This window comes from Mytilus trossulus, chromosome 4, assembly GCF_036588685.1.
Source record: "Mytilus trossulus isolate FHL-02 chromosome 4, PNRI_Mtr1.1.1.hap1, whole genome shotgun sequence".
In the NCBI taxonomy this organism is placed as follows: Eukaryota; Metazoa; Mollusca; class Bivalvia; order Mytilida; family Mytilidae; genus Mytilus; species Mytilus trossulus.
This window is the reverse complement of record NC_086376.1, coordinates 19,087,948-19,115,378: the sequence shown is the minus strand read 5'-3', so window position 1 is coordinate 19,115,378 and position 27,431 is coordinate 19,087,948. Positions and strand designations below refer to the sequence as shown.

Genomic DNA, 27,431 nt, shown 5'->3' with positions numbered 1-27,431 from the left:
AAAATGCGAACTTGAATGGAATTTCCTGAATTGTCAATTTGGTTGAAATGTCGGTAAACGATTTGTTGGTTATGAATATCGTTCAATCTTGACCTATGTTCATTCATTCGGGTGCTTTATCTGCTCTTTGGTTCGCCTACATAAATCAAACTACACAAAGTACACTCAACTCCGAAAACACAATTAGAGGACTTGCAATCCAAATCATCATGATTAAGTGTATTATAAGTTTTGTTAGTTAAACTACTGGTAAAACACGTGTCCGTTATTAATATGTAGCACGTTTTACAATTATATCTAGAATTACACTTAGATATATATTACAGTGTAGTTCTTTGTTATTGAAATGTAAAACGTCTGTTAATTTAACAGTGTAAGGCTTATATTGAATTGACTGTAGTTTTTGTTCGGCATATCAAGATCTGAATACTGTGTATGTGTCTCTGTAGAGGTAATAACATTGGTTTGGACACCTACCTGATCTGACGTTAACGTGTCCATAGCAACGCCAGTTCCTGAGCTTTTTATAGTGGGCGACCTCAGAGCAACTGTAGAATTCCTTTTTTGTTTAGAATTCAGTGTTGTTCAAAACATACTTATTTTAAACACTTTGCTTGCAGCCAAAGAAAAATAGAAAATATTTTGATATGCAGATTATAAATGGAAGCCAAACAAGTAAGTATAAAATAAATCAAAACAAGTTAGGACCCATGTACATGCTATTGATCTTTAGATATAAAGTAATGACGTGTCTAGAGAGGAAATGGAAAACGTAATATTTAATTGTAATTTTTTTTGGCATTTAATGTTTTCATGGCACGAGTGGATTATCTATTTGATGAGATGTAGAAACTGTGTTATGTATATTATTTATTCATCATTAGTACATATACTTTTCGGCAGTATTTGAAAGAATTTACATATAAAGTTGTTAAAATCCTTAAACAAGTGCTTTGTATAATTATAATGCTATTATTATTTGTGATATTTAAAAACAATCACTGCTTTCTGAAAGTACAGTGGCAATATGATATCCTGGTACCTTTGATAACTATTCGCCTTTCGGTCAAAACAATTAACAAGATGTAACGGTTCTGCAATAGTTCAACAGCATGAAGGTAGGAAATTTGAAATGCCATTCGAAAATGAAGGATCGTTGGATCGAACCACTAAGGATGTTGTGGCACAAGCAACCTACAGATCCTTCAACGAATTGTCATAATGTTCTTTAATATGGAAGTTTTGATCTCTCTCGTCAAAAGAAATCCCCATTCTTACCAAGCATGCTTTTTGTCGAGTCAACAAGATGCCCAACTTGATCCCTAGTTTTACTGCTGGGCAGTAGAACATTCGAGATTACCAAATTCTTTATTCCAGTCAATCCTTGATGAGGAATGATTGATTGATTGTTTGTGTTTAACGGCTCTCTTAGCACTTTTGGCTATATCTTGACGGTTACTTTATTTTTAATTAAGGAATGACTTTAATATTTTTTCTGTCTATTCGAAATAACATAAAAAATTTGATGCACACTGAGTAACGCGCGTAGCATATTACAGTCATTTCTTTTAATTTTTAATTCTTAATTCCATTTTTAACAAACCGTAGAAAACCATGAAAAAAAGTTGATGACGTCACGGTCACATGACTAAATTATGTCTTCGGGCTCATAACAGAATAACGTCAGCCAATCAGAAGACACATTACATCCAAAATTAGATTATTTGGTAATGAACATCTAAGTAACCAGATAGAACCATAACCTTATGCAGGAAAATGGCAATCCACAATGTAAACAGGCTAGTAATTAATAACTGTAGATTGAACTGCTTACACCACTAGGTCACTGATGCACATTACTTAAAAAGGACGAATTGTGTATCGTACACAATACCAGATAGTAAAATTATAGTATATTTGTTATTTGTGAGATTTTGATACAACAATAGAAATTCAAGCTTCCTTTCCCTTTTAATAATTTTATAGAATAAACTGTTGTTAAAACATAACCTCACTTTGTTTTCAACATAGAGTCAATTTTGTTTGCTTATTGCTCTTTTGAGTTTTTTTAGATTACATGTGTAGCTCACCTGGTCAGAAGGTGGTCGTGGTTGTCGTTAAGTTAATTTCTACTCTTCTAAAATCACAACGCCAATTCTAACCAAACTTTGCCACAATCATCATATCAGGTTCGGCAAAATGTGTCCTCATGTCCCCGCTTGACAACCAAGATGGCTAATTTAGCTACATATACGATAAAGGGGTAAATACAAGTTATGGTATTTTTTTTAAAATCGTTTTAAAATAGAGGCGAAAGATACCAGAGACTCTGTGACACTTATAAATCGAAAATAAACTGACAACGCCATGGCAAAAAATAAAAAAAGACAAACAGAAAAATAAAAGTCCACAAGAAACAACATAGAAAACTAAAGACTGAGCAACACGAACTCAACCAAAAACTGAGGGTGATCTCGGGTGCTCCGGAAAGGTAAGCAGATACTGCTCAACATGTGGCACCCTTGAAATTTATAAAAAAAAAAAGAAAATCTGATGGGTCAAAAAGGTTGAGAATGTATAATTGTTATTGCCCGTTGATGATGTTTTTTACCTTTTTTGTTGCTTTCTGCCTTATATTTTCAATATTATAGTAAATGGATAGAAGTAAAAATATCGAAAATAAACAGCGAGAAAAGATCTCATTTAAGACTGAAGGGAAGTCCGAGGACTCCTTTTTAGCTCACCAGGCCCACATCTTCTTGAAACTGCTGGGCCAAATTAATCAAAATTTGGCCACAATCATCTTTGGGGTATCTAGTTAAAAAAAATGTGTGGCGTGACCCGCCAAACCAACCAAGATGGCCGACATGGCTAAAAATAGAACGTTGGGGTAAAACGCAGTTTTTGGCTTTTATCTCAAAAACGAAAGCATTCTGAGCAAATCTGACATGGGACATAAATGTTAATCAGGTCAAGATCTATCTGCCGTGAAATTTTTCAGATGAATCGGACATTCTGTTGTTAGGTTTCTGCCCCTGAACTAGTAATTTTGCTGTTTTTGGTTATTATAGATAGAGATAAACTGTAAACAGCAATAATGTTCAGCAAAGCAAGATTTACAAAATGGTCAATTGACCCCCTAAAGAGTTATTGTCCTTTATAGTCAATTTTAAACAATTTTCATAAAATTTGTAAATTTTTACTACCGGAAACTACTGGGCCAAGTTCATTATAGATAGTGATAATTGTAAGCAGCAAGAGTGTTCAGTAAAGTAAGATGTACAAATGTACAAACACATCACCATCACCAAAACACAATTTTGTCATGAATCCATCTGCTTCCTTTGTTTCATATTTATATAGACCAAGGTGAGCGACACAGGCTCTTTGGAGCCTCTAGTTGAAATTATTCCCCTTTAATGTCGATTTTCTATTGTCTTTTAACTTGAACAAAAAGCTTCTTCTCTGACACTAAAAGGCAACAATCTTTATTGGGGTATGTATTTCAAACAATGTGTCCTCTGGTCCCGTATGCCATCAAAGATGGAAGTCAAGACTAAAAGTAGAACATTGGGTAAAATGCATATGCTATCTATTATTTAATAGATCGCTATACTAGAGAAAAACTGACAGGAATTCAGAATGTTGAGCTTTACCAATGTAAATGATCCATATATGAGACATTCGTATGGATGTTTATTACTTTGACAGTAAACCTGGAAGTATTTGGACATTGACCCCTTGTGAATGATACTTATCTTAGACCATATGTGTGGAGTTTATTAAAAAAAAATACAGTATACAACGTACTCAGTGGTAGTCAAGGTCGTTAAACCCACCCTCATCATCAACTTCTATAGTGAAAGAGGGAATTATTGGACTATTGTCCCTTATCTGAGACATATGTGTGAAGTTTTATTACTGTTCTTATTTTTACTTGGAAATTAGTATAAACAATTTAATAGAAAATATTAAAAGAAGGAGATTTAGTATAATTGCTATCCACCAGAATTTAAATGAAGTGATTTTTTGCAATTAAGGCAACAATTAGGCCTTTAAAACTGACAACAAACCAATACCACAGTTGGCTATTAGGGTTTAACTTGAAAAATGTGAAACAATTAAATTTAGAAAATATATGGCTTATGTATAACAAAGGAAAAACAAGTATAAAAGACATGAACTAACTACAACCACTGAACTACAGGCTCCTTACTTGGTCAAGGCACATCAAGAATGTGGCGGGCTTAAACATGTTTGTGAGCACTTAACTCTCCTAACCTAAGAATAATCATTATCATTGCCCTAACTAAAAGTTTGGTAAGAAACTATAAAACATCTTCGCTCGCCAAAGGTTTCGATCCAGTGTCGTCCTCTCCACCGTTGGCGGATTAAGTTTACAAGATCGCCACGTGACGTGACGTGTTAATTTCGAAAACATAAATAACCAATTGTCACCTGTTCATTGAACAACATGTCTTTAACTCGAAATCATTTGGCGATGTGTTGTGGCAATTCTAAAGTAGTTGTTGAATTAATTGAATTTCCAACGTATGTATCTAGAGCAAATGTTTAAAAGTCAGTATGTCTTTTCGATTCCTTCTATCGACATTTTTGACACTAGACACAATCATGTTTACATCTCCAAACGGAAGAGAATTATAGTGCTGTTATGGTCAAGAATGATGCAGTCGGTCAAGAATGATGCAGTCGGAATGGGTTGGAATTTTATCTACTGGTAGATGGTACAGCATTATACTTATAAATGTTGGCTGAATCTGCCAATGGTGGAGAGGAGGGGAATGGATCATAACCCTTGGCTAGCGAGATAACACTTAAACATTCCCTGTTAATTCAGAAATTAGTGCGTGCATTAATTAGTTTGATTTCGGAAGAATGGACAAAAATGCCAAATATGTGTTTAATATGTCAGAATGCGAGTTATTCTTTACAAGATCTTACTTGGCTGCAGTCATAAAAACCTCACAGCATTTCACAGCACATCAGTGCACTTCAAAGGAATTTAGTGTAGAGACATCATCAATAGTCTGAGTTAAGCATACTATTGCCATATCTTATATCGCAAATCTTTTGATCATTTTCATTACATATTTAGTATATTGTTATTATAATACACTGAATTTTATAATATTTTTTATTTTTTATTTTAAGGAATAAGTGGTCCTACGAGAGAGAATAGTGCACCAATGGAACTAGGCCCACCAATGGAACTAAGTCGCAGTTGTATTCCAAGATCAAATTCCAGCAAACCATCAATACAAACAAGGTAAGAAGCTTTATAATACTAGTAAAATAGAAGTATCATTAGTTATATTACAGTTAACTAGGAAATACTTTATTATATGTTGACATCAATGTATGTATATTCATTGTCATGGTAAAACTAACGTAGTATTTGTAATGTTTAACTTTTAATACCAACCTGTATTAAGCTCCTCTGAAAGAAGTTCTGTGTCCAGTATACATTCTCCTATTTTAAAATATATTGCAATGGTGGGCTTGATTTACTCAACTTTTAAAAATGATTTAGGATTAGAAGTACGATCCCATTTGGTTGTATGTAATTAAATATTACAGTGTCAGTAATACAACGTGCTGACAGTGTCACTACATTTTCTTTAAATTAAATTTACGGAAATGGAGCAGTGTTTCGCTAATGTAGTCTTATGGTCAATATTTATTCGTTTGAGTAAGTAGTTGTTTACCAATTTTGTAAAATAAGGCCTAGTTTTTTTTTCCATCAACTGTTGCAAAATTGGAACACAATGTAAGGAATTATCAAATTGATCTGTTAGGAGAAAAGGAAAAGGATGCAAAAGGTACCAATACCGAAAAAGTTAAGCCAGTAGCTTTTCTGGTCCTTGAGTGCAGTGTGAGATATCATTTGGTGCCAGTAAAGCGTTGTTTTTTGTGTATTTTTTTCTTTCAAAAATTATGCTCTTTTAAAATTAAATGGTAATCCGGAAAATAAACTTGGCAAAAAACATCATTACGGTCTCTAAAATCATGTCAATCATTCTCCCAACACAAAAAACATGACAATCATGCTTAAAAATTAATAGACGTAGAACGCAATCCATTGTGTACTGTAAATCTTGAAATCCTTCATTAATAGGTAGTAATGTGGTAGGAAAATATGTTCTGAGTGTTTAAGGCAGAGTTGCTTATAGTATATGATATGTATGAATTTAGACCCATAAACTATGAGAATGCCACATTTTCCCTATTCAGTGATGTTCCTAATATCTTAACTCTTTGTGCGACCTTGGATATATTGGAATCCTTGTCTAAGAGACGAACAGAAATAAAGTTAACAACTATTAGTAATCGTAAAGCCTTCAACAATGAACAAAAAACAATACCACAGAGTCAGATATCAGAGACCCCGAAATCTGACTGCCTGATTAATATACAAACAAATGCATTAAAACAAATATGATATACAGCAACAACCGACAACCACTGAATTTCAGACTTTTGACCTATGACAGGCACATACAATAAAAAAAAAATTTTTTCGTACCAAACTATCTTCCTTAACTTAAATGTGGTGTACCAGTGCATCATATTGCAAAATAACAAAAATAATTCTAATTATGAATTAAGAAAGGTATCTCCCTCATGCAAAGCTCTGGTTCCTTTCACGGATTTGGCTATACTTTTTGGACCTTTTGGATTATAGCTCTTCATCTTTTATATAAGCTTTGGATTTCAAATATTTTGGCCACGAGCATCACTGAAGAGACATGTATTGTCGAAATGCGCATCTGGTGCAAGAAAATTGGCACCGTTAATTTTATTTTACTAATAATAATATAACACTATAAAAAGACATTACTTTAAACATGTTTAATATGTAATGTCAGAAACTGTTAAATACAAGTAAGAACAGGTAATATTCAGATTATCATTATGATAATAAATCATTATGTTTCATGCTTAAATTGAATGAACTTTAAAAAAAAAGATAAGGACTTGATTGTGCAGAACATTTCTGCAGTAAATGTAAATTAAACTTTTGCTTTTATTACAATAAGATTTCAACAGGGAAATGTACTACTTTTGGAACATCAGTGTCATCAACATTATTGAAAATTTCAACTCCTAGCTCTAATTTAACAAATGAGGAATTTTAATTTAAGGTTTTTATACGACCGCTAAATTTTTTTGGGATTTAACAATGGTAAGATGTCGTCGTCGTCGTCCGGAGAAACGTTTTGTTTCCGGACAATATCTTTAGTTAACGTTAATAGATCTCTTTGAAATGTAATAAGAAGGTTTAATACCACAAACGGAAGGTTGGGATCGATTTTGGAGATGATGGTTCCATCGGTCAAGGAATTAGGGGGCCAAAAAGGGCACCCAAAACAAGCATTTTTTTCTACTTTAAAGATAATAACTTGTGAATAAGTATTCCAATGGCTCTGCAATTGTACCGTAATGTTTAATGCCACAAGTAAAAGGTTTGGATTGATTTTGGGTCTATGGTGACAATAGTTAAGGAATTAAGGGCCCAAAAGGAGCCAAAAGCAAGCATTTTTGTAGTTACTAGACAATGGCTTGTATGTAAGTGTATTGATTTCTCTGACATGGTACCACAAAGTTCTGAATCACAAAAGAACGACTGGGATTTTGTTTGGGGGTTATTGCCTCATTCTTTTAGGATTAGGGCAAAAAAGGGGCTAAAACAAGCATTTTTCTAGTTTCTAGACAATAACTTCTGGTTTTTTTTTTAAAGTGTATGGGTCGCTCTGAATTGTACTATACGGTTCCATATACTATAATGGAAAGGCTGTGATCAAGTTTGGGGTAATTGCTCCAAAAAGGGGGGTTCCAATTGTTTTAAGGAGTTCAATTTTTTTCATGTTTTTAAAGAAACATTTAATTGCAAGTTTAGCGAAATCGATTTGTAAGATCTTGACATTGTTTTTGTGTCAGAAACCTATAGTATGTCAAAAAATTGATAACAATCAGAATTGTATCAAGCTTGAATGTTGTGTCCATACCTGTCCCAACAGATCAGGTTTTGGCCACTGCGGTCGTATAAAGCTGCGCCCTGCGGAGCATCTGGTTTTTTATTTGAATTGACAGCTTTTAAAATTGCCGGATCGAGTATGTGATTTGAGATAAGAGTAATATACAAGTATAATTATACCAAAATAAAGTAGATTTTGATATACATTGTTATTTTAAGTAAAGACCGTAACAGTTTTCTAACAAAATCTGCGGTCCACAAGAGTTATCATATACAACTTGTCATAAAGGCATTTTCAAACTTATCTTGATCTAGTAAAAACAATATAGCGATTTCGGGTGAGTATTTTCTTGTCTTTGAAAGCGAGCTACAAGTATGCATAGACAAATTGATAATCATCCGTTCATTGGTACAATATTGCCTCATTTTTTTAATGGTCCAATTGTTGACTCGTTGTGTCAATATTTATGTTTCTTAAATGATCTTCTAGTGAAGGGCTTCTTTGTAACAGCATGGATCCATATGCAAGTTCAAGATCAAAGAAATACCCAGAGTGTGATCTGCTACCTGTCAGGTCTAGATGGGTTAAGAAATCTCGTATATTATCAAACAAGTTGAAAGAAAGGGAACACACAAAATCATCAGGAGATAAAATGATGATTATTGTGTCACTGCAAAACTTTGATGGTTCCTGGTCGCCATCATCTGAGCTGGAATCAGGGCTTAATATTACCAAAAAGGATATGGAAGCTAAATACAAGGTAAGGACAATATACAATTAGAGCCTTATATGGCCTGTTTTTTTCATTAAATAACCATAATATATCAATGTCTTTGTAGTTTAAAATTTACAAATACTTCACAACTATTCTTTAAATAACATATTTCTAGGCAAAAAGAGCCCCTTTGTTAATACTTTTTTTCAAATAGGAACCATATTTGCCAACTTTTGGTAATGAAAATTCAGGTCATGACATGTGGAAATATCTGTTGAAAATTGTGTCATGCTTTTTGTCCTAAAAAAACACTGAAATCTTATTGATTGTATAAAAGGGTCATATGTTTTTGTTGTGTCCTTCTTCTCCTCTTATATTTTTTTGATGCTTTCCCCTAAGTTTTAGTTGTAACCCGGATTTTTTTGATTTTTTTTTCTCAATCGATGTATGAGTTTCGAACAGCTGTTTACTACTGTTGTCCTAATTATTCATAACTATAAGACTTTATTCACCTTTTCTCTTTCCATTGTGATCAAATGAAATAGCAAAGGGTCCCATAATAGAACGAAATGAAAAGGATCCAATAATCGAATGAATTGGCAAAGGGTCCTATAAGGTAGAGTTAATTAAGAAGCTTCAAGCGTAATCTCCCCTAAAATCTTCAAAATAGTATCTTCTGTCCAAGAACACAAAACAGCTCTCTAAAGAGATCATCCAGTTTAAAGGATACCGGACATGAATTTAAGATGGACCAAGGATTTGCCAATAATGATTTACAAAACACATTTTTCTACATTATGATAATTTTACATACCTTATTTATTATATGCATCTTAAACATACGTTATTTTGGTTGGCAACCTCGCGTCATTCTGAAATCTTCCTTAATTTCAAAATCAAATGTAACATTCATGATGAAACGAGCTTCTGCAATAAAGTACACAGGCAAATTAAAGAAAAACTTGATCGAAATAGTGTTTTCATGATCTCAAAACACTTAATGTAATTATAAGATTGATTGCTACTTTTTTTATGTTATACACTTTAAAAGCGCTGATCGTTCGCACGTTTTTAAAATGAAACGCAAATGAACATCGATCAACGATTTTACAAATTTAAATTTATAAAAAGAAGCATTCATTCAAAATTCAATAAATATTCAATAATAAACGTTTCCGTTGTGAAATAATCATTATTTAAAATGTCTTTAAAAAATTGTTACCTTTATTAATGTTTATGATATTTATTGTTGATAAAGAAATTAGACAGAAAGCCCCGTTTCGGTACTTTTTTGTTGTTAGTGTAATTTTTTCGTACATCGTTTGTAATTCACATTGTCTAACTATTTTCCTGATGAAGTTAAGTCAAGAAAAGCACTTCGACACACCATCTAATAAAATGTTATTTGAATTCATAACACTAAGTTGATATTGCTGCTTGTAATTGGCTGGTCTCCGAGGTTCTTAATATCAGTAGTTAGTGCTTTGGGAATAACAGGATTGATAACATATCTTAAATTTCTACTCTCATAAGTATAAACCAATAAAGCATTCGATTATTGGATCCTTGTCATTTTGTTCTATTATTGGACCCTTTGTTATTTCATTTGATCACAATGGCAAGAGAAAAGGGGAATAAAGTCTTATAGTTATGAATAATTAGGACAACAGTAGTATACCGCTGTTCAAAACTCATAAATCCATGGACAAAAACAAAATCGGGGTAACAGACAAAAACCGAGGGAAACGCATTAAATATAAGAGGAGAATGACACAACACCGAAACGCAACACACACAGACACGGACCAAGCATCAGACAAAATCCCACGAGAATAACACATATAACATCCAAACCAAATACATGAATATGGGTGTTATTCTCTCATTATATTCGAGATAAAAACTCAGAGCCAACATGTTTGCTAACTGAACCATTATATCGAGATTAACTCTCTTCATTAAAACAAGAGCTAGTTGTGCATGACTGATACTCTAAATATTGAAAGAAATTGCAATTATGAAGATAATCCTTCACTGAGCATTTCATAAAAAAAACCTTCTGACTTTAAAGAAGTAGCACATAATTTTGTTTTCAAATCTCCTCCTGTACTCATATATAGATAGCCATCCTCTCTGTTTTGAGGTGATCATTCTTCATAGTTGGTCCTATCAAGGTAACTAAAGACTGAAACCTTCAATGGTCATCTCGGTTCTTTTAATTCCTTTATAAAATTAAAAACATAGGTTTTCGAATCACATGATAAACCACTTGATGATTTTGAAATGCCAAATGATTGAACACAATTTCATATCCTTACGCAAGTGAAAAACTTTAAAGGAATACATGAAAAGAAAATACCTAAAAACGAATTCGGGGGAAATTCAAATCGAGGTTTCTTTTCAAATGGTAAAAATATGTATGGAATTTAATCAGGTAGAAGGTATACTAGAAGTAAAATGACGTTAGCAATACTCGACAACGAAGATTAATTGTTTAATTGTAAATGTTAATCACTCAGAAATAGCGAAGCCTTACTGCTGCTCCATGGGGTGGAACTGACAGAGAAATATTCACACCCTCTCTAGGACTAATATTTCAGTTCTTGAGTGTTTGAAGACAAACCAGAATGAACATCACAAAAACCCCAAATAGATACCTTGTTGAGGACCTAAGACCTAGAAATTTCAAACATGAAAAAAATATAGCGACGGTGTCTATTTAATGTTTCTATTAAATTTGTTTGGTCTTCAGGTTTTGCGAGTTATGATGCCTTTATTTAAGGTTAATCACAGTGTTGAGTCTAATAAATCTGAAATCATTTTACTATTTCAGGGCAATATTTGGTGTACAGCATTAGTTGTTGCTTTCCTGGAGAAAAATTTCAGTAAACGTAAATCTGAATGGGAAATGATTTATAACAAGGCAATAAAATGGCTAACTTCACAACACAGAGAAGACAAGAGTGTCACTCAAATCATAGAAGAAGGCAATGCCATTATCAAAACCATATAAAATGTTCAAATGATTTAACATATATGTATTAAGATTTAACTTCATATAAAACCTATATAATCAGTATGATCTTCTACTGTTCTTCTCTGAAGGGAGTTTGCTATGTTCGTGATAAAAATTCTTTTAGAATTGTGGTATATTTAAATGTATTTATAAATTTTACTATCACACTTTATGTTAATTGTAAGATCAATTCCAAATTTAGATCCTTAAAATGGTATTGACATGGTGTTTTTTTTTATATGAACCATTATTGTATTTTGTATAAGTTTATCAATTAAGGCAACTATTATAGTTTATCGATGTTCAAACCAGATATATATGCTGATATAAATCAGAAAAATATGTTCTGTCATTATGTCACCAGAATCATTTAATTTGAATAATTATATATATTTAATGTTGTAAATAGGAACATTAAAATGTTTTGCTTAAATTAATTTGGCTGATTTCGGAAATCATACTTCCACTTCTGTACTCGTACTCTGAACAACAAATGTTTTAGTTTTGTAAAAAATGTTTACTTCCGTACTCCTTACAACAAATTCATTTCATTTAAATTCACCTGTGTACGTTGTTTCATTTAATGCCATATTATCCTAGGTTAGAGTTGTCTTTTTGACACTCTTACTACAAACAAACAAATGTACCAACAAAGAAAAATTGAATGGTATATTGACAAAGCACATGTGCAAAAATTAGAGATAAAAATACAAAAAATGGTTTCCGCCCAAAAACACATGGCAGGATGCATAAACATCGAGCCACGTCAAAAGGTTATTACCATAAATTGAGTAAACAGTAAAGGTTAATAGTTTTCAAAGACAGGTAAAACAACATTATAACCCGTAATTCAGATGATAAACAACTTTGTGAGGTTGATACGGAATATCTATCGACTAGAAATTAGAATCTTCGAATGAGAAAAATTGTATTGTCTACTGTTTTTCCAATTTATGGATGCATACAATTGTATTGAACGATGCTTTGCTTTTGCACCAGTTGTCATTTTGTTTGCGCCAAATAAAATAGCAATTGCGCCACAAACCATTTTTCATTTGCGCTACAAACCATATTTCATTTACGCAAAAAATAAAATCTTTCATTTGCGCTAATATCACGTTAAATGCAGATAAATGGTATAAAACATTATCACTGAACTAGTATATATTTGTTTAGGGGCCAGCTGAAGGACGCCTCCGGGTGCGGGAATTTCTCGCTAAATTGAAGACCTGTCGGTGACCTTCTGCTGTTGTTTTTTTATTTGGTCGGGTTGTTGTCTCTTTGACACATTCCCCATTTCCATTCTCAACTTTATTATCATTTTCAAAATATACTTTTAATATCAATAAAGACGGTTTTAGTCAGAAATCAGACATCATAAAATCACACAAGTACACATAATGATAAAACCATACAAGTTATGTTTAAACCTTGATATAACACAGTTCTAATATAAAGCAACGTTAAGACCTTGTTAAAGCACAGTTCTGTTATATATCATCCTTATGAAAAACATAAATGAAAGCACTATACACTGGAGTAAAATATCGAGACAGTTCTAAGCACTATACACTATAGAATAGTTATAAGTCAATTCTGTTATACGTATGTAGAAACAATTCGTATAGAGCTACATATTTAACTTTTCCGTTTTTTATTACCTGTATAACCTGTAATGCGGCGCAAATGAAGTTTTTATTTTTTGGCGCAAATGAAATACAACCTTGTGGCGTAAATAACAGGTTGGGTTCTTTTAAAATTGGCGCAAATGCAATGTGCCTGTATTGAATAGCGTAAAGTTGCATTTGCAAAAGTAAAACTGTTTTCCGATGAAATAATGATTATAAATCCTTTTAAATTTGATGCGTTTCAAGGGTTTTTTTGCATTAATCGTCATCAGGAATGCTCATTCTGAAATTTTTAAAGCCAATCTTTGGAGTTGGAATCTATTGAATGTCTTGGTTATTTTCAAACCCAACACTTTTGAATGATTAGATATCTGAAGAGCTATATGAAAAAATTATGAAATTCATCTTAGTCACCTTTGTCTAAATTAGATTCCAAATGATTTCTAAAATTTAAAAATTTAAGAAAAATATATTATAAATCATGTCAGTACCGATACGCCTACTACTGAGATAATGATACTGCAGTCCAAAAGTAGTCAACTATATATATGCCCGACATTTTACTTTCCTGCTGTGTTCTATTATTGAAATTTAAACTTTCTTAACGTTTTGGAAGACATTTTGAGACTTACAATCTTATTAAAATATCACAAGTATAACAAAAATAACGAAAATTAAAAAAACCCTGATAAAACTAATAGTCGATGAACCAAGCTACAAATATATGCCATATTCCTGAATTGGTAAATTTATTTTCCGAAGCAGAATAAATGGAAAGTTGACCATGGTTTTATAGCCAGTTAAAACTCCAACTTGTATAATAGTTATATTGAAGAAGAAAAAAACGAGTATTTGCACCATATATGTTTACTCGTATTGTTCAACCATACGTGTATAGACGGACCTTTTTTTTAAATATTGACCTAAACTTAATAAACATGAGGTTATTATTTTTTTTATTGTTCAACATTTCACAGCGGTATAATACTTTAATTTTATAATAAATCCCTTCTTTATTGATTGAGTATTTACATTTTATCATAGATCACAGTGGCGGATCCAGGGGAGGTCCGGGGATTGGAACCTCCCCCTTTTATTGGACGATCAATGCATTTGAATTGGAGCATGTAGTTGGACCCCCATCCCCTTTGTTCTGATTGAGTTAAGTCATTTTAATTGATATTTTATAGTGTGTCTTTTTATGTTGTGGTGTTACACTATTGTTTCAGAAAAGGATAAAGGTTTGGTACCATTAAAACGTTTTAACCTACTGTAATTGTTTGCACCCGTCATAAGTCAGGTATTTGATGCTAAGTAGTTGTCGTTTTTTGTGTGGTTCATACCGTGTTTCTCGTTTCAAGTTTTTAATTTTGTATATAGATAAGACCGTTTGAATGGTTTTACACTTATATATTTTGGGGCCCTTTATAGCTTGCTGTTCGTTGTGAGTCAAGGCTCCGTGTTGTGGATCATACTTTGGCCTATAATGGTTTACTGTTACAAATAAACTCATCATAGATACCAGGACTAATTTAGTATACGCCAGACGTGCGTTCCGTCTACAAAAGACTCATCAGTGACGATCGAATCCAAAAAAAGTTAAAAAGGCGAAATGAAGTACCAAGTTGAAGAGCATTGCGGACCAAAATTCCTAAAAGTTTTGCCAAATACAGCTAAGGTATATCTATGCCTGAGGTAGAAAAAGCCTAAGTATTTCAAAAAATTCAAAATTTGTAAACAGTAAATTTATAAATATAACCATATCAATGGCAATTCATGTCAGCACAAAAATTGCTGACTACTGGGCTTGTGATACCCTCGTGAAAATAAATCTCCACCAGCAGCATCGACCTAGTGATTGTAAATAAACTCATCATAGATACCAGGACTAAATTTAGTATACGCCAGACGCGCGTTTCGTCTACAAAAGACTCATCAGTGACGCTCGAATCCAAAATTTTTAAAAGGCCAAATGACGTACAAAGTTGAGCATTGCGGACCAAAATTCCTAAAAGTTTTGCCAAATACAGTTCAGGTAATATATGCCTGAGGTAGAAAAGCCTTAGTATTTCAAAAAATTCAAAATTTGTAAACAGTAACTTTATGAATATAACCATATCAATGACAATTCAAATAGTGACTTGGGTATAGAGTTGTCTCATTGGCACTCATACCACCTCTTCTTATATCTTTTGAATGGTATTATAGATTTTTTTCCTAATGAATTGATTGAAAATACCAAAAGTTTACTCACAAAAATTAAAACACTACTGTTTTGTTGTAAACCGCCAAAATATTCCTCCACTAATATATTCTGATGGCTGTGTTATATTCATATGCTAAACCGGCGGGAAATCTGTTTTAATGTAATTTAATATTTCTATTAAACCATATATTAATAAACAAAGCATATACAAACAATAAGATTATCACCGTTTCAGGTATATCAGTGATGTCCGATGTCTAACAAATCTGATTATAAATGATTGTTATAAATATTTTTTTACATTTTTGAACTTCTGGATTAAGGTGGTACCCAACACTTTCACTAGAATTAATTTGAATCGTTTAATTTTCATAAAATTTTGTCAAAATACTTACTTTGACCCTTTAACAAAAATATAAAATTTTTAAAAATTTTGAACCAACCGTTTTGTCAAAAAAAAATACACTGGTTATATAGTAGTTTGACAAACTCCATTTTTGATCATTCAGAAGCTTAATATTCGCTTTACAACACAACGTAATCAAAACGTTATGCTGATTTTACAGAGTTATCTCCCTGTAGTGTTAGTTACCACCTTAAATGTATTATATATGAATTTCTATAGAGTATCACGATTTTTTCTTCTTTTCCTGTTGACACTAGAGTGTTGATAATAACATTAACGGTACCAATTTTCCTGCACCAGATGCGCATTTCAACAATATGTTTCTCTTCAGTGATGCTCGTGGCCAAAATATTTGAAATCCAAAGCTTATATAAAAGATGAAAGCTATAATCCAAAAGGTCCAAAAAGTATAGCCAAATCCGTGAAAGAAATCAGAGCTTTGTATGAGGGAGATACATGCCAGATAAAGACAGTTCCATTGAGGTTTTCTGAATATTAGATTGCCATTTATTCTGGCGTTGTTATCCGAAAGGAAAATTGACATGTGAGTCGCAAACAAACGTTGACAGATCTACATCAATTATTCGTTTTCTCCTAAGATTCGCAGGATGTTCGCATTCAATATGGATGAACTCTGAATCTGCAAATCGATAAAAAGATTCTTGGATCGTTGATATTATGTAATACATATGACAATCACAAATCCAGGGATTGTTTTTTAATTCTAACCGATAGTTTGTCAACTCAAAAGCATAATTCCCTTTGTGATTTTGATATCTCCTGAACCACTCGTTATCCCATTCGGTAAAATTATTGTACATCAAATCAACATAGGTAGAGTAAGGTTCGGCTAAATCATACGTCCAGTTGAGATTATTTGTAAACTTATTCACGTCGTTATGACTTAGATTAAATAATATGATAGAAGGAGGAATATATGGCCATGCTTCCATGTACGTCATTTTGTTATGTGAAAGATCAACGTAGCGAAGTTTTCTAAGGTTTGTATGAAACACTGACATACCGATTGAAGATATTTGATTGTTTGCCATCACCAAAGATACCAGTGTATCGCCAATAAGATCAAACACTCCAGATTCTATAACTTTCAGTTGATTGTTTCTAATATACAATGTATTTAACACTTTGGTATATTTGAAAGCATTAGGGTCCACTGAGATCATATTGTTGTCATTCAAATTTAGTGTTTCCAGTTGGTAAAACAAAGGAATATACTTATGAATACTATCATCATAAAATGCAAAAGCAGTTGCATTAATAAGTGTAATTTTGTTTCCAGACAGATCAAGACTATAAGCTTGTGGATTACAGTTTTGAAATAATGACTCGTTGATTTCAGATATGCCAAGGTTGGACATATCAATGTCGGTGACAGTTGGATCGGAACATCGACCGGACACAAACGGTATCAACTGAAGAAGTATTGAGAACAATAATCTTTGTAACATGTTTGTCTGTTACACTCTTACTGACCTGTAGATTAGAACAAACAAATAAAATAAGAGTGTTTAATAAATTGACATTGCAATCTGTCAATTCAAATCAGCAGCGAACACACTAACTTATTAATTCAGTATTTGATAAAATTGAGAATGGAAATTTGAGTTTACCTTGGTTATTGATTTAAAACTGCATATGATTCGAATTATTATTGCAGTTCTTTTGTCCTTTTCAAAATGTGTAAAGATAGAAAGCAACTTGGATACTTTTAACTGGCGCATGATAAAAATTGAAATGATTGAACTTTATATTTGAAAAATAAAAAGAATACGATGAAAAGATGAAAAGATGGAGTCAATAAAAATAAAACAAAAAATCGTTTGATATTTGATGGGGTTCGTGTTGCTCAGTCTTTAGTTTTAGTCTCTGTTGTGTTTTGTGTTCTGTTGGGTTTTTTTTCTTTTTCTTTTAAGCCATGGCGTTGTTGGTTGGTTTTCGATTTTGAGTTTGATTGTCCCTTTGTTATCTTTCGCTTTTATTCTTTTTAGCCATGGCGTTGTTGGTTATTTTTCGAGTTTGAGTTTGATTGTCCCTTTGTTATCTTTCGCTTTTATTCTTTTTAGCCATGGCGTTGTCGGTTGGTTTTCGAGTTTCAGTTTGAATGTCTCTTTGATATCTTTCTCTCTTTTCTAAACTATTTACTCGTTTATTTGGTCTGACGAAAGAAACATAGATAATCAAAGACTTGTCATATACGAGACAATTGACCAATGTATGACTACTTGAACATAACAATATATTCATTATATAAACAAGAGGTATCAACTGAAGTACTCAATTGTGGTGAAAGTTATTTTAACTGTTTAATAATATCAATATAATTACAACTAAATATACGCACACTTGCTCCTCGTTGTTTATATGTGGCTCGTGGGAGGTCCCACTCGCGACATACAAACAACCAGGAGCAAGTGCGCAGATTTAATTTTAATAAGATTATAATAATATCTTTAATATTGAAATAATCAAGCAATCGGATTGGACATATATTTTACAATTTATATTAAGCCCTCTCTTTACATTTACAATACACATGAGTTCTTTCATTGCTACTACAACGTCTTTTCATCAATAGTCAACATCTCCTCAATATTTCCTGTATTTCTTATTTCCATCTTTTATATTAATAAAAAGAAATTATTTGCAGAAATGTGAACTAACATGTCTGATTGTCTTGAAAATAAAACTTTACATACCTGATAGATGTTTAAATTAAAAATGCAGTAACATGAGTAAGTCGAGACGTTACCTATACATTTTTGTGGTTACATGTATCGTATACAAATATTACTTTATATTCTAATCTTCGAACCAACAAAACAGCAAGTCGAGATAATTCCTATGGTTACATACAATATGCACAAAATTTTCTTCCTTGTTTTATCTTTGTCGATAATCTTATTGGACGATCCTACGTTTTAAGTATATCTAAAAAAAAAAAAAAAAGGTAAATTAAGTACTTTATAATTCCTAACATCGAAACCTTTATGCTATTATGAAATAAACATATTAACACGTACTTTAGCCGAACTACACATATACATGTACCATGATGAAACACTCAAGAAAATTATAAACAAAATCCCCCTTGTTTTCAAGCAAAGGTATATAGAATTCATCAGTGTAATGTAAAATATCAAATGACAACGAGAGGTCAAAAGAAAAATCACAAAAGTAGTGAACTGAAAATTCAATTAAAAGTCCCTAATCAAATGGCAAAATCAAATGAAAAAAGACATCAAACGAATGCGCAACAACTGTCATTTTCCTGACTTGGTACCGGCATTTTTAAATGTAGAAAATGGTAGATTAAACTTGCTTTCTTGCAATACTAAGCTTACTGTTTGTGTCATATATGTGCATATGTATGTAATCAGAATCTTCCATAGATTTTATATCCAGTATATAAAATGGTAAAATACAATTTCTTTTAGGTGTATCCATGGCAACAATCTGCACTTATTTGCTATAAAAAATGTCAAAAAGAGGGGAAAAGATGTCACATATTTCCCCAAAATTTCAATTTGGCTAAAAGTAGAATTTCAATGGCTTGAAGTAATACCTTTTCTGAAACTGTGTACATATATAATTCAGTAGATCCAATAAAAATCATATGTCTTTCGTCTCATTTTTTTTTGTTAAATTGCGTCAAAAACTTCGTGTAGAAAAAAAGTTTTTGTAAACATTACATTAATTTCTGGACCGATGGCCGGTCAAGCTATGAAAATACGGATTGTCAAACAGAAAATAGCCCATAAAACATGTTAAAAACCATCTGGATTGAAAAATCCAAAGGGGCCAAAATGCGAAACTAAACTCCTAACTGTGTATTGCTACCTAAACCTCTCACTTGTAATACAGTCGCATCATATTCCGTTATATTCACAAGATGCGTGAACAAACTTTATAGGTAAAATAGTGAACATATGTATACAGCAGTCATCACAGCAGTCATCACTGTGTTACAATCTCAAAACAAATAATAATTTACAAAAGATCATAGAAGCATCTATCAAATTAAAAACATTCCTTGCTTTGCGTGTCTGACGTAAGAAAATGTAAACGTCACATAGGAAGAGTCGTTCAATGTTAATTCAAGAAAATTATAATTTCACATTGGGAGTGGTGGTATACAGGGTTAAAAAATCAAAAGTTATGTTAGACTTAATTTCCGAGATTTAAAATTGTCCAGATAATCTTTAGAATTTTTAAGAATCCACATATATATCACACATATATACAATTACGCGAGAAAAATAATTTTGTCGTTTAAAGTATTTCGATTTATAATAGAACAATAACATAATGACATATAATAGAACAATGACATAAAAACATATAATAGAACAATAACATAACGACATATAATAGAACAATAAAATAATGACATATAATAGAACAATAACATAATGACGGGATCTTTTTAAAGTACAGAGTCACGTTATAAGAACCAAAGAAACGCAAATAGTCTTATATATACAAAACGCACCAGCAAAAATTAAAGTAAATACAAACACATTGACGGAATGTATAAGTACCATGCCGGGTCAAATGGATATCACAGAAAACAAACCAAACAGTAAAAGTTAAATTAATAATAGAATTAAGACCAAAAACAAAGAGCAATATATCAGGTTGTTAAGAGGATAAACAACGGCAGTACGCAGAATCTATACATCAAGGCCATCATGTATTATTTGTGAAGTTGATACGCAATACTGATCAACAAGGTCTTGGTAACTTTTAAAGATTTCATAAACATAACAATTACAAGCAAAATTTAGAACATGACCTTGATCTTTGACCTTTGTCTAAATTTCTTGTCTATGGACCAAGGACCTCACATCTTTGTTAAAGGACGTTATGTCACTATGATGTATGGTTTATGGGTTACACTGTAAAGCCATGTATGTCGAACACGATAATGGAAATAACTCGTATTACCAAAAAAAACGAGTCTCTTCAGTTGAGCAGATCATCCTGGTGAAGTAATTAGCGTTTGGATAAAAATAGAAAGCGATTTTTTTTTGCAATTTCTGGAGTTAAAAGAAAAGCAGTATGCGAGTATGCCATATTGAAAAGTGCTCTGGTGAATAATGTAAAAGAAGGCATAATGAAGGTTTCGTACTTTAAAGATATAAATCCAACCAAAGCGTCGTGAATACTTACATTTTAGCCGATTTTAACTTGCCATATCATGAAGTTTTTTGAGAGAAAAAAATCAATGTAGAGAAGGTTCCGATATCTCATCAGCATTAATGAGCATGTAAGCATTCACATCAAACTAAATATGACCAATGAGATAAATAATGACAGGAATCATAGAACTATTTCCCGAGGAGACAATGACGTTGCTATTGTCAGAATAGCGAATATATAATTGTTGAACAATGCAGAAAGTAAGGAAAAATATTTGCCTCCAGTTAATAATTCATACCCAGTATATAGCTTTTAAACTATGAGTCGTTAGTAGTCTTTTACATGAAAATATGTGTTTCCAGTAAAAAGTTCTTAGAAAGGAAAGGAAAATGTTTTTGAAACATCAATATCAATGAGCATGTTAGCATTCACATAAAACATAATCTATAAGAAGGGAACCACAAACATAACACACACAGAAACGAACTTTAAAATAGCAATGGCCATTTTCCTGACTTGGTACAGGACATTTTAAGAAAAAATTGTGGGATGCTAAACCTCCCGCTTTTATGGCAATGTTAAATGTAACATTAACATGACAACATTACATGACAGGACTACAATACAAATAAATGGGAGAACATAAAGGACAGAGAAACACACGAGTAATAGCTAACAAAAGTTACCAGGTTTTAAATTTAATACGCCAGACGCGCGTTTCGTCCACACAAGACTAAACAGTGACGCTCAGATGAAAAAGTTCGAAAACCAAAACAAGTCCAAAGATAAGAGCACCGAGGACCAAAAGTTCCAAAAAGTTGTGCCCAATACGACTAGGGTGTTCTGCCTGGGATAAGAACATCCATAGTACATAGAATAATTCATACTTTTGCAAACAGTGAAATTTTATAAAATGCCTACATTGTATGTAATAGATATACATGATAAAAGCGAAATGGTGACTAACTACTGAATAAAAACGGATACATTACACAAAACAACCTAAACCAGCACATGAAAATACACAAGCCACCAACGCACAAATTGACGTCACATACGAATTTCTAAAATAAAAATCCCAAAATAAGATAAAATTAGCATATAATTCAAGATAAGTAATACTGATATAACACTTATCAATAACAATGAAAATTACAATACTGATTGATATCAAATTGAGGTAGTAATTAGATAATTAATTGCATTATCTAGCTATGTTGGTGTTTCTTCTGAATCAAACTGTAAACCAAATATATCGTATACATTTCGTTGACCTAAACTAAAATCTGATAAATTAAGTTAACCTCTTCTTCTACCTTTTAAACCTTAATAGATAAAACCACAAAATTGGTACTTAACTGATTAAACACGGGCACTTGTCTCTGAAAACATACCTATATACCACAGCAAGGTGTATAGGTAAAACAAATTTCAGAGACAAATGCCATCAAAGAACAGTAAAATGATAATGAGATTAGCTTTTGACTATCATGACATTTAACAGATGCATATCACAGTTTGAATAAACAACCAATTTTATTTGTCAAAAAAAATAAATCATATAGTATTTTCTAGCTATTCCAACATTTGAATTAGTATTTCTTATACCAATAAATAGAGCGCAAAAGAACAACAAACTATGCAAAGCAGTTGAAAAGGGCTTTGACTCATCAGCTCGACACAAAAGCCCACAAGAACAATTAACAAAAAGGCTAAAGTACCAATTTGAAAGAACTGGCAGTTGCTGAAAGCTATTTTAAATCAAATAATAACAAATAATAAAAATTATGTATTCAATCATAACAATAATAAGTAAACATTTAAAAGTCCTAGTTTTAAAAAAGACGTCTTTTTACATTCATTTGCTTAAGCGGAGCACTATCCAATAATAGGAACAGATGTGTTGCAGTGAAGCACTTGTGAGGAAAGGCTAGTCAATGGTCTTTGTCTAAGCTCTTGAGGATTCTCACATACAATTAATCTTGACAAAACATCTCCGTGTATAAAGGAATGATAAGATGAAACAAGATGACACATATGGTAATCACAGACCCAAGGGTTTGCAGACATCACTAGGATATAGTTTGACAAATCACTTAGATAGAAGCGTTCGTGGTTGTGATACTGCGTAAACCAGGTGTCATTCCAGATGGTAAATTTATTATAATCAAGATAAGTCATTGTCTTATAAGGCGGTTTTAAGTCATATGTGTAATTCAGATTATTGGTAAATTGGTTTATCATGTTGTGTCGAACATCAAATATGAAGAGCATTGATGAGGGCTTGATAATGTAAGGCCACATCTCCATCGAAGTTAGTTGGTTATGCTGAAGATCGACCAGTCTCAAATTTCTCAAGTTTGAAGTAAATACATCATTTTCTATGGTGGATATTCTATTTTGGGATAGTATCAAGTTTTTTAAAAGAGGAATACTGTCGAAAATCCCTGATTTAAGTTCAGCTAAGGAGTTATTTGACAGATCCAAAAGTTGAAGATTCCTAGAAAATGTAAGAGCTTTGACACTGATATTGCTAATTCTGTTGTTACTTAGGTTCAACGATCGCAAATTCTGAAAGAACGCAACATAATTCTGAATGCTGAAATCATAAATAGCAAACGCGTTGAATTCAAGTGATGTGATGTTATTCCATGAGAGATCAATAGCTGAAGCTACCGGATTACAGCCTGCAAATAACGCTCCGCCTAATTGTGAAAATCCTTTGTTGGTCAAGTTAAGACTCAATGTATTTGAATCAGCGCACAGTGACAATGCTTTATCACAAAAATTACTAGTAATCAGGACTAGAAGCAGCATACACATCCGATATGACATTCTGTTGTTATTCCTGCAATGTTAAAAATGTAAATGTTAGAAACTAACGTCTTTAATACATTATTAAAGCTCATCTATTTGTACCAAGAATGTTGGAGGTTTTACTTGTGTGTAGCTAGCATGATATCAATAATAGCTAAGCATATCACAGAACAGGTAACAAAAGGATAACTTGAATATATATATATATATATATACAACTCGTCTAAACATCAACCCAACAATGTTAGATCTGTAAATTTGCTTTCGCAAATTTTTGGTTCTTCCCTCGCCGGGATTCGAACCCATGCTACTGTGATATCGTGACACCAAATCGCCTGCACTGCAGCCGTCCCGCTAGACCACACGACCACCTGGGCTCTCAAAAAAAGAGCTTTCGGTGGCCATATGTTACCTTTCCACGTCAGTTTTAATCTAGCGGCGTACTACAGTACATGATATATAAGGCATGAAGATGTTATTGTTACAGATCAGCTAAATTATCTATAGTAAAGAATCCTACAAATTAATGTAAGATACAGTCACAGAAAATAATTATATTCATAAGTACATCTGAGTCAGTGACAACCCTACAACAGATGTATCCATCGGATCGCCATCAATGATGGTGATACATGGTTGTGTACATAATGTATATACAACTCGTCTAAACATCAACCCAACAATGTTAGATCTGTAAATTTGCTTTCGCAAATTTTTGGTTCTTCCCTCGCCGGGATTCGAACCCATGCTACTGTGATATCGTGACACCAAATCGCCTGCACTGCAGCCGTCCCGCTAGACCACACGACCACCTGGGCTCTCAAAAAAAGAGCTTTCGGTGGCCATATGTTACCTTTCCACGTCAGTTTTAATCTAGCGGTGTACTACAGTACATGATATATAAGGCATCAAGATGTTATTGTTACAGATCTTCTAAATTATCTATAGTAAAGGATCCTACAAATTAATGTAAGATACAGTCACAGAAAATAATTATATTCATAAGTACGTCTGAGTCAGTGACAACCCTACAACAGATGTATCCATCGAATATCGGATTAAAACTGACGTGGAAAGGTAACATATGGCCACCGAAAGCTCTTTTTTTTTAGAGCCCAGGTGGTCGTGTGGTCTAGCGGGACGGCTGCAGTGCAGGCGATTTGGTGTCACGATATCACAGTAGCATGGGTTCGAATCCCGGCGAGGGAAGATCCAAAAATTTGCGAAAGCAAATTTACAGATCTAACATTGTTGGGTTGATGTTTAGACGAGTTGTATAAACATTATGTACACAACCATGTATCACCATCATTGATGGCGATCCGATGGATACATCTGTTGTAGGGTTGTCACTGACTCAGACGTACTTATGAATATAATTATTTTCTGTGACTGTATCTTACATTAATTTGTAGGATCCTTTACTATAGATAATTTAGCTGATCTGTAACAATAACATCTTCATGCCTTATATATCATGTACTGTAGTACGCCGCTAGATTAAAACTGACGTGGAAAGGTAACATATGGCCACCGAAAGCTCTTTTTTTGAGAGCCCAGGTGGTCGTGTGGTCTAGCGGGACGGCTGCAGTGCAGGCGATTTGGTGTCACGATATCACAGTAGCATGGGTTCGAATCCCGGCGAGGGAAGAACCAAAAATTTGCGGAAGCAAATTTACAGATCTAACATTGTTGGGTTGATGTTTAGACGAGTTGTATATACATTATGTACACAACCATGTATCACCATCATTGATGGCGATCCGATGGATACATCTGTTGTAGGGTTGTCACTGACTCAGACGTACTTATATATATATATATATATATATACAACTCGTCTAAACATCAACCCAACAATGTTAGATCTGTAAATTTGCTTTCGCAAATTTTTGGTTCTTCCCTCGCCGGGATTCGAACCCATGCTACTGTGATATCGTGACACCAAATCGCCTGCACTGCAGCCGTCCCGCTAGACCACACGACCACCTGGGCTCTCAAAAAAAGAGCTTTCGGTGGGCATATGTTACCTTTCCACGTCAGTTTTAATCTAGCGGCGTACTACAGTACATGATATATAAGGCATGAATATATACACGAGTCTAAATTGAAAACTACGTTCAAACCTATGACTACGTTGGATAAAAACCGCAATTTTTATACGTGTGCATGTCAAACAAATTTCGTTGTAGAAGGGTCTAAAAACAGCACAAACAACATTTTCCAAAAGACCAAAAGAGTGAAAAGTATATTTAAACAAAACGCATTTGACTAACAGGTCGAACAACTGATGTTCTTTAACCCTGCTGACTGCCATTGGCGATTGCCAAATAAAATTGATCACAGGTTGTAACAAAATGGATCTTATTATAAATTTAATACGTCACAGAAAAAAAAAATTGTTAACTTGTGGACAGGATGTTGTGCCACAAACATTCGGTGTCAATATTTCTTTAGTACACCATATCCGGATTTCGACAATAAATGTCTCTTCAGTGATGTTAGGGATCGAAACGGTATTTGGAAGGCCATATAAAAAGCACCCTCATTTTTAGAGAAAGTACCCTCATTTTTAGATTAACTCTTGAATTTTAAGAGTCAATATATAGGATGAACGGATCATATAAACCGGAGGGAAAATATGATACATGCCCAAACAAAAAATATAAACGAGTCTAAATTGAAAACTACGTTCAAACCTATGACTGCGTTGGATAAAAACCGCAATTTTTATACGTGTGCATGTCAAACAAATTTCGTTGTAGAAGGGTCTAAAAACAGCACAAACAACATTTTCCAAAAGACCAAAAGAGTGAAAATGTATATTTAAACAAAACGCATTTGACTAACAGGTCGAACAACTGATGTTCTTTAACCCTGTTGACTGCCATTGGCGATTGCCAAATAAAATTGATCACAGGTTGTAACAAAATGGATCTTATTATAAATTTAATACGTCACAGAAAAAAATATTGTTAACTTGTGGACAGGATGTTGTGCCACAAACATTCGGTGTCAATATTTCTTTAGTACACCATATCCGGATTTCGACAATAAATGTCTCTTCAGTGATGTTAGGGATCGAAACGGTATTTGGAAGGCCATATAAAAAGCACCCTCATTTTTAGAGAAAGTACCCTCATTTTTAGATTAACTCTTGAATTTTAAGAGTCAATATATAGGATGAACGGATCATATAAACCGGAGGGAAAATATGATACATGCCCAAACCAAAAATATAAACGAGTCTAAATTGAAAACTACGTTCAAACCTATGACTGCGTTGGACAAAAACCGCAATTTTTATACGTGTGTATGTCAAACAAATTTCGTTGTAGAAGGGTCTAAAAACAGCACAAACAACATTTTCCAAAAGACCAAAAGAGTGAAAAGTATATTTAAACAAAACGCATTTGACTAACAGGTCGAACAACTGATGTTCTTTAACCCTGCTGACTGCCATTGGCGATTGCCAAATAAAATTGA

General features: G+C 33.0%; 2 protein-coding genes across 2 annotated transcripts; one reads left to right on the top strand and one right to left on the bottom strand.

Moving 5' to 3' along the window:
* Positions 1-645: 645 nt before the first annotated feature.
* Positions 646-12,383, top strand: LOC134713791 (von Willebrand factor A domain-containing protein 5A-like). The gene is made up of 4 exons (XM_063575070.1): positions 646-675; positions 5,173-5,287; positions 8,487-8,757; positions 11,546-12,383. Exons 1-4 carry the CDS (start codon positions 648-650, stop codon positions 11,723-11,725), a joined length of 594 nt encoding a protein of 197 aa, XP_063431140.1. The 5' UTR covers positions 646-647; the 3' UTR covers positions 11,726-12,383.
* A 3,328-nt stretch (positions 12,384-15,711) lies between these two features.
* LOC134713790 (leucine-rich repeats and immunoglobulin-like domains protein 2) lies at positions 15,712-18,891 on the bottom strand. Its single transcript, XM_063575069.1, has 2 exons — positions 18,686-18,891; positions 15,712-17,462 (listed from the first exon to the last, which is right to left on the bottom strand). Exon 2 carries the CDS (start codon positions 17,435-17,437, stop codon positions 16,490-16,492), a length of 948 nt encoding a protein of 315 aa, XP_063431139.1. The 5' UTR covers positions 17,438-17,462; positions 18,686-18,891; the 3' UTR covers positions 15,712-16,489.
* Positions 18,892-27,431: the final 8,540 nt, after the last annotated feature.

Bases quoted from the DNA above. Each gene is read 5' to 3' on its own strand.
- LOC134713791 (XM_063575070.1), top strand. From the start codon at position 648: ATGCAGATTATAAATGGAAGCCAAACAA. The intron at 676-5,172 runs GTAAGTATAAAA...TTTTATTTTAAG, and splicing joins TATAAATGGAAGCCAAACAA to GAATAAGTGGTCCTACGAGA. The intron at 8,758-11,545 runs GTAAGGACAATA...TTACTATTTCAG, and splicing joins ATATGGAAGCTAAATACAAG to GGCAATATTTGGTGTACAGC.
- LOC134713790 (XM_063575069.1), bottom strand. From the start codon at position 17,437: ATGTTACAAAGATTATTGTTCTCAATACTTCTTCAGTTGATACCGTTT.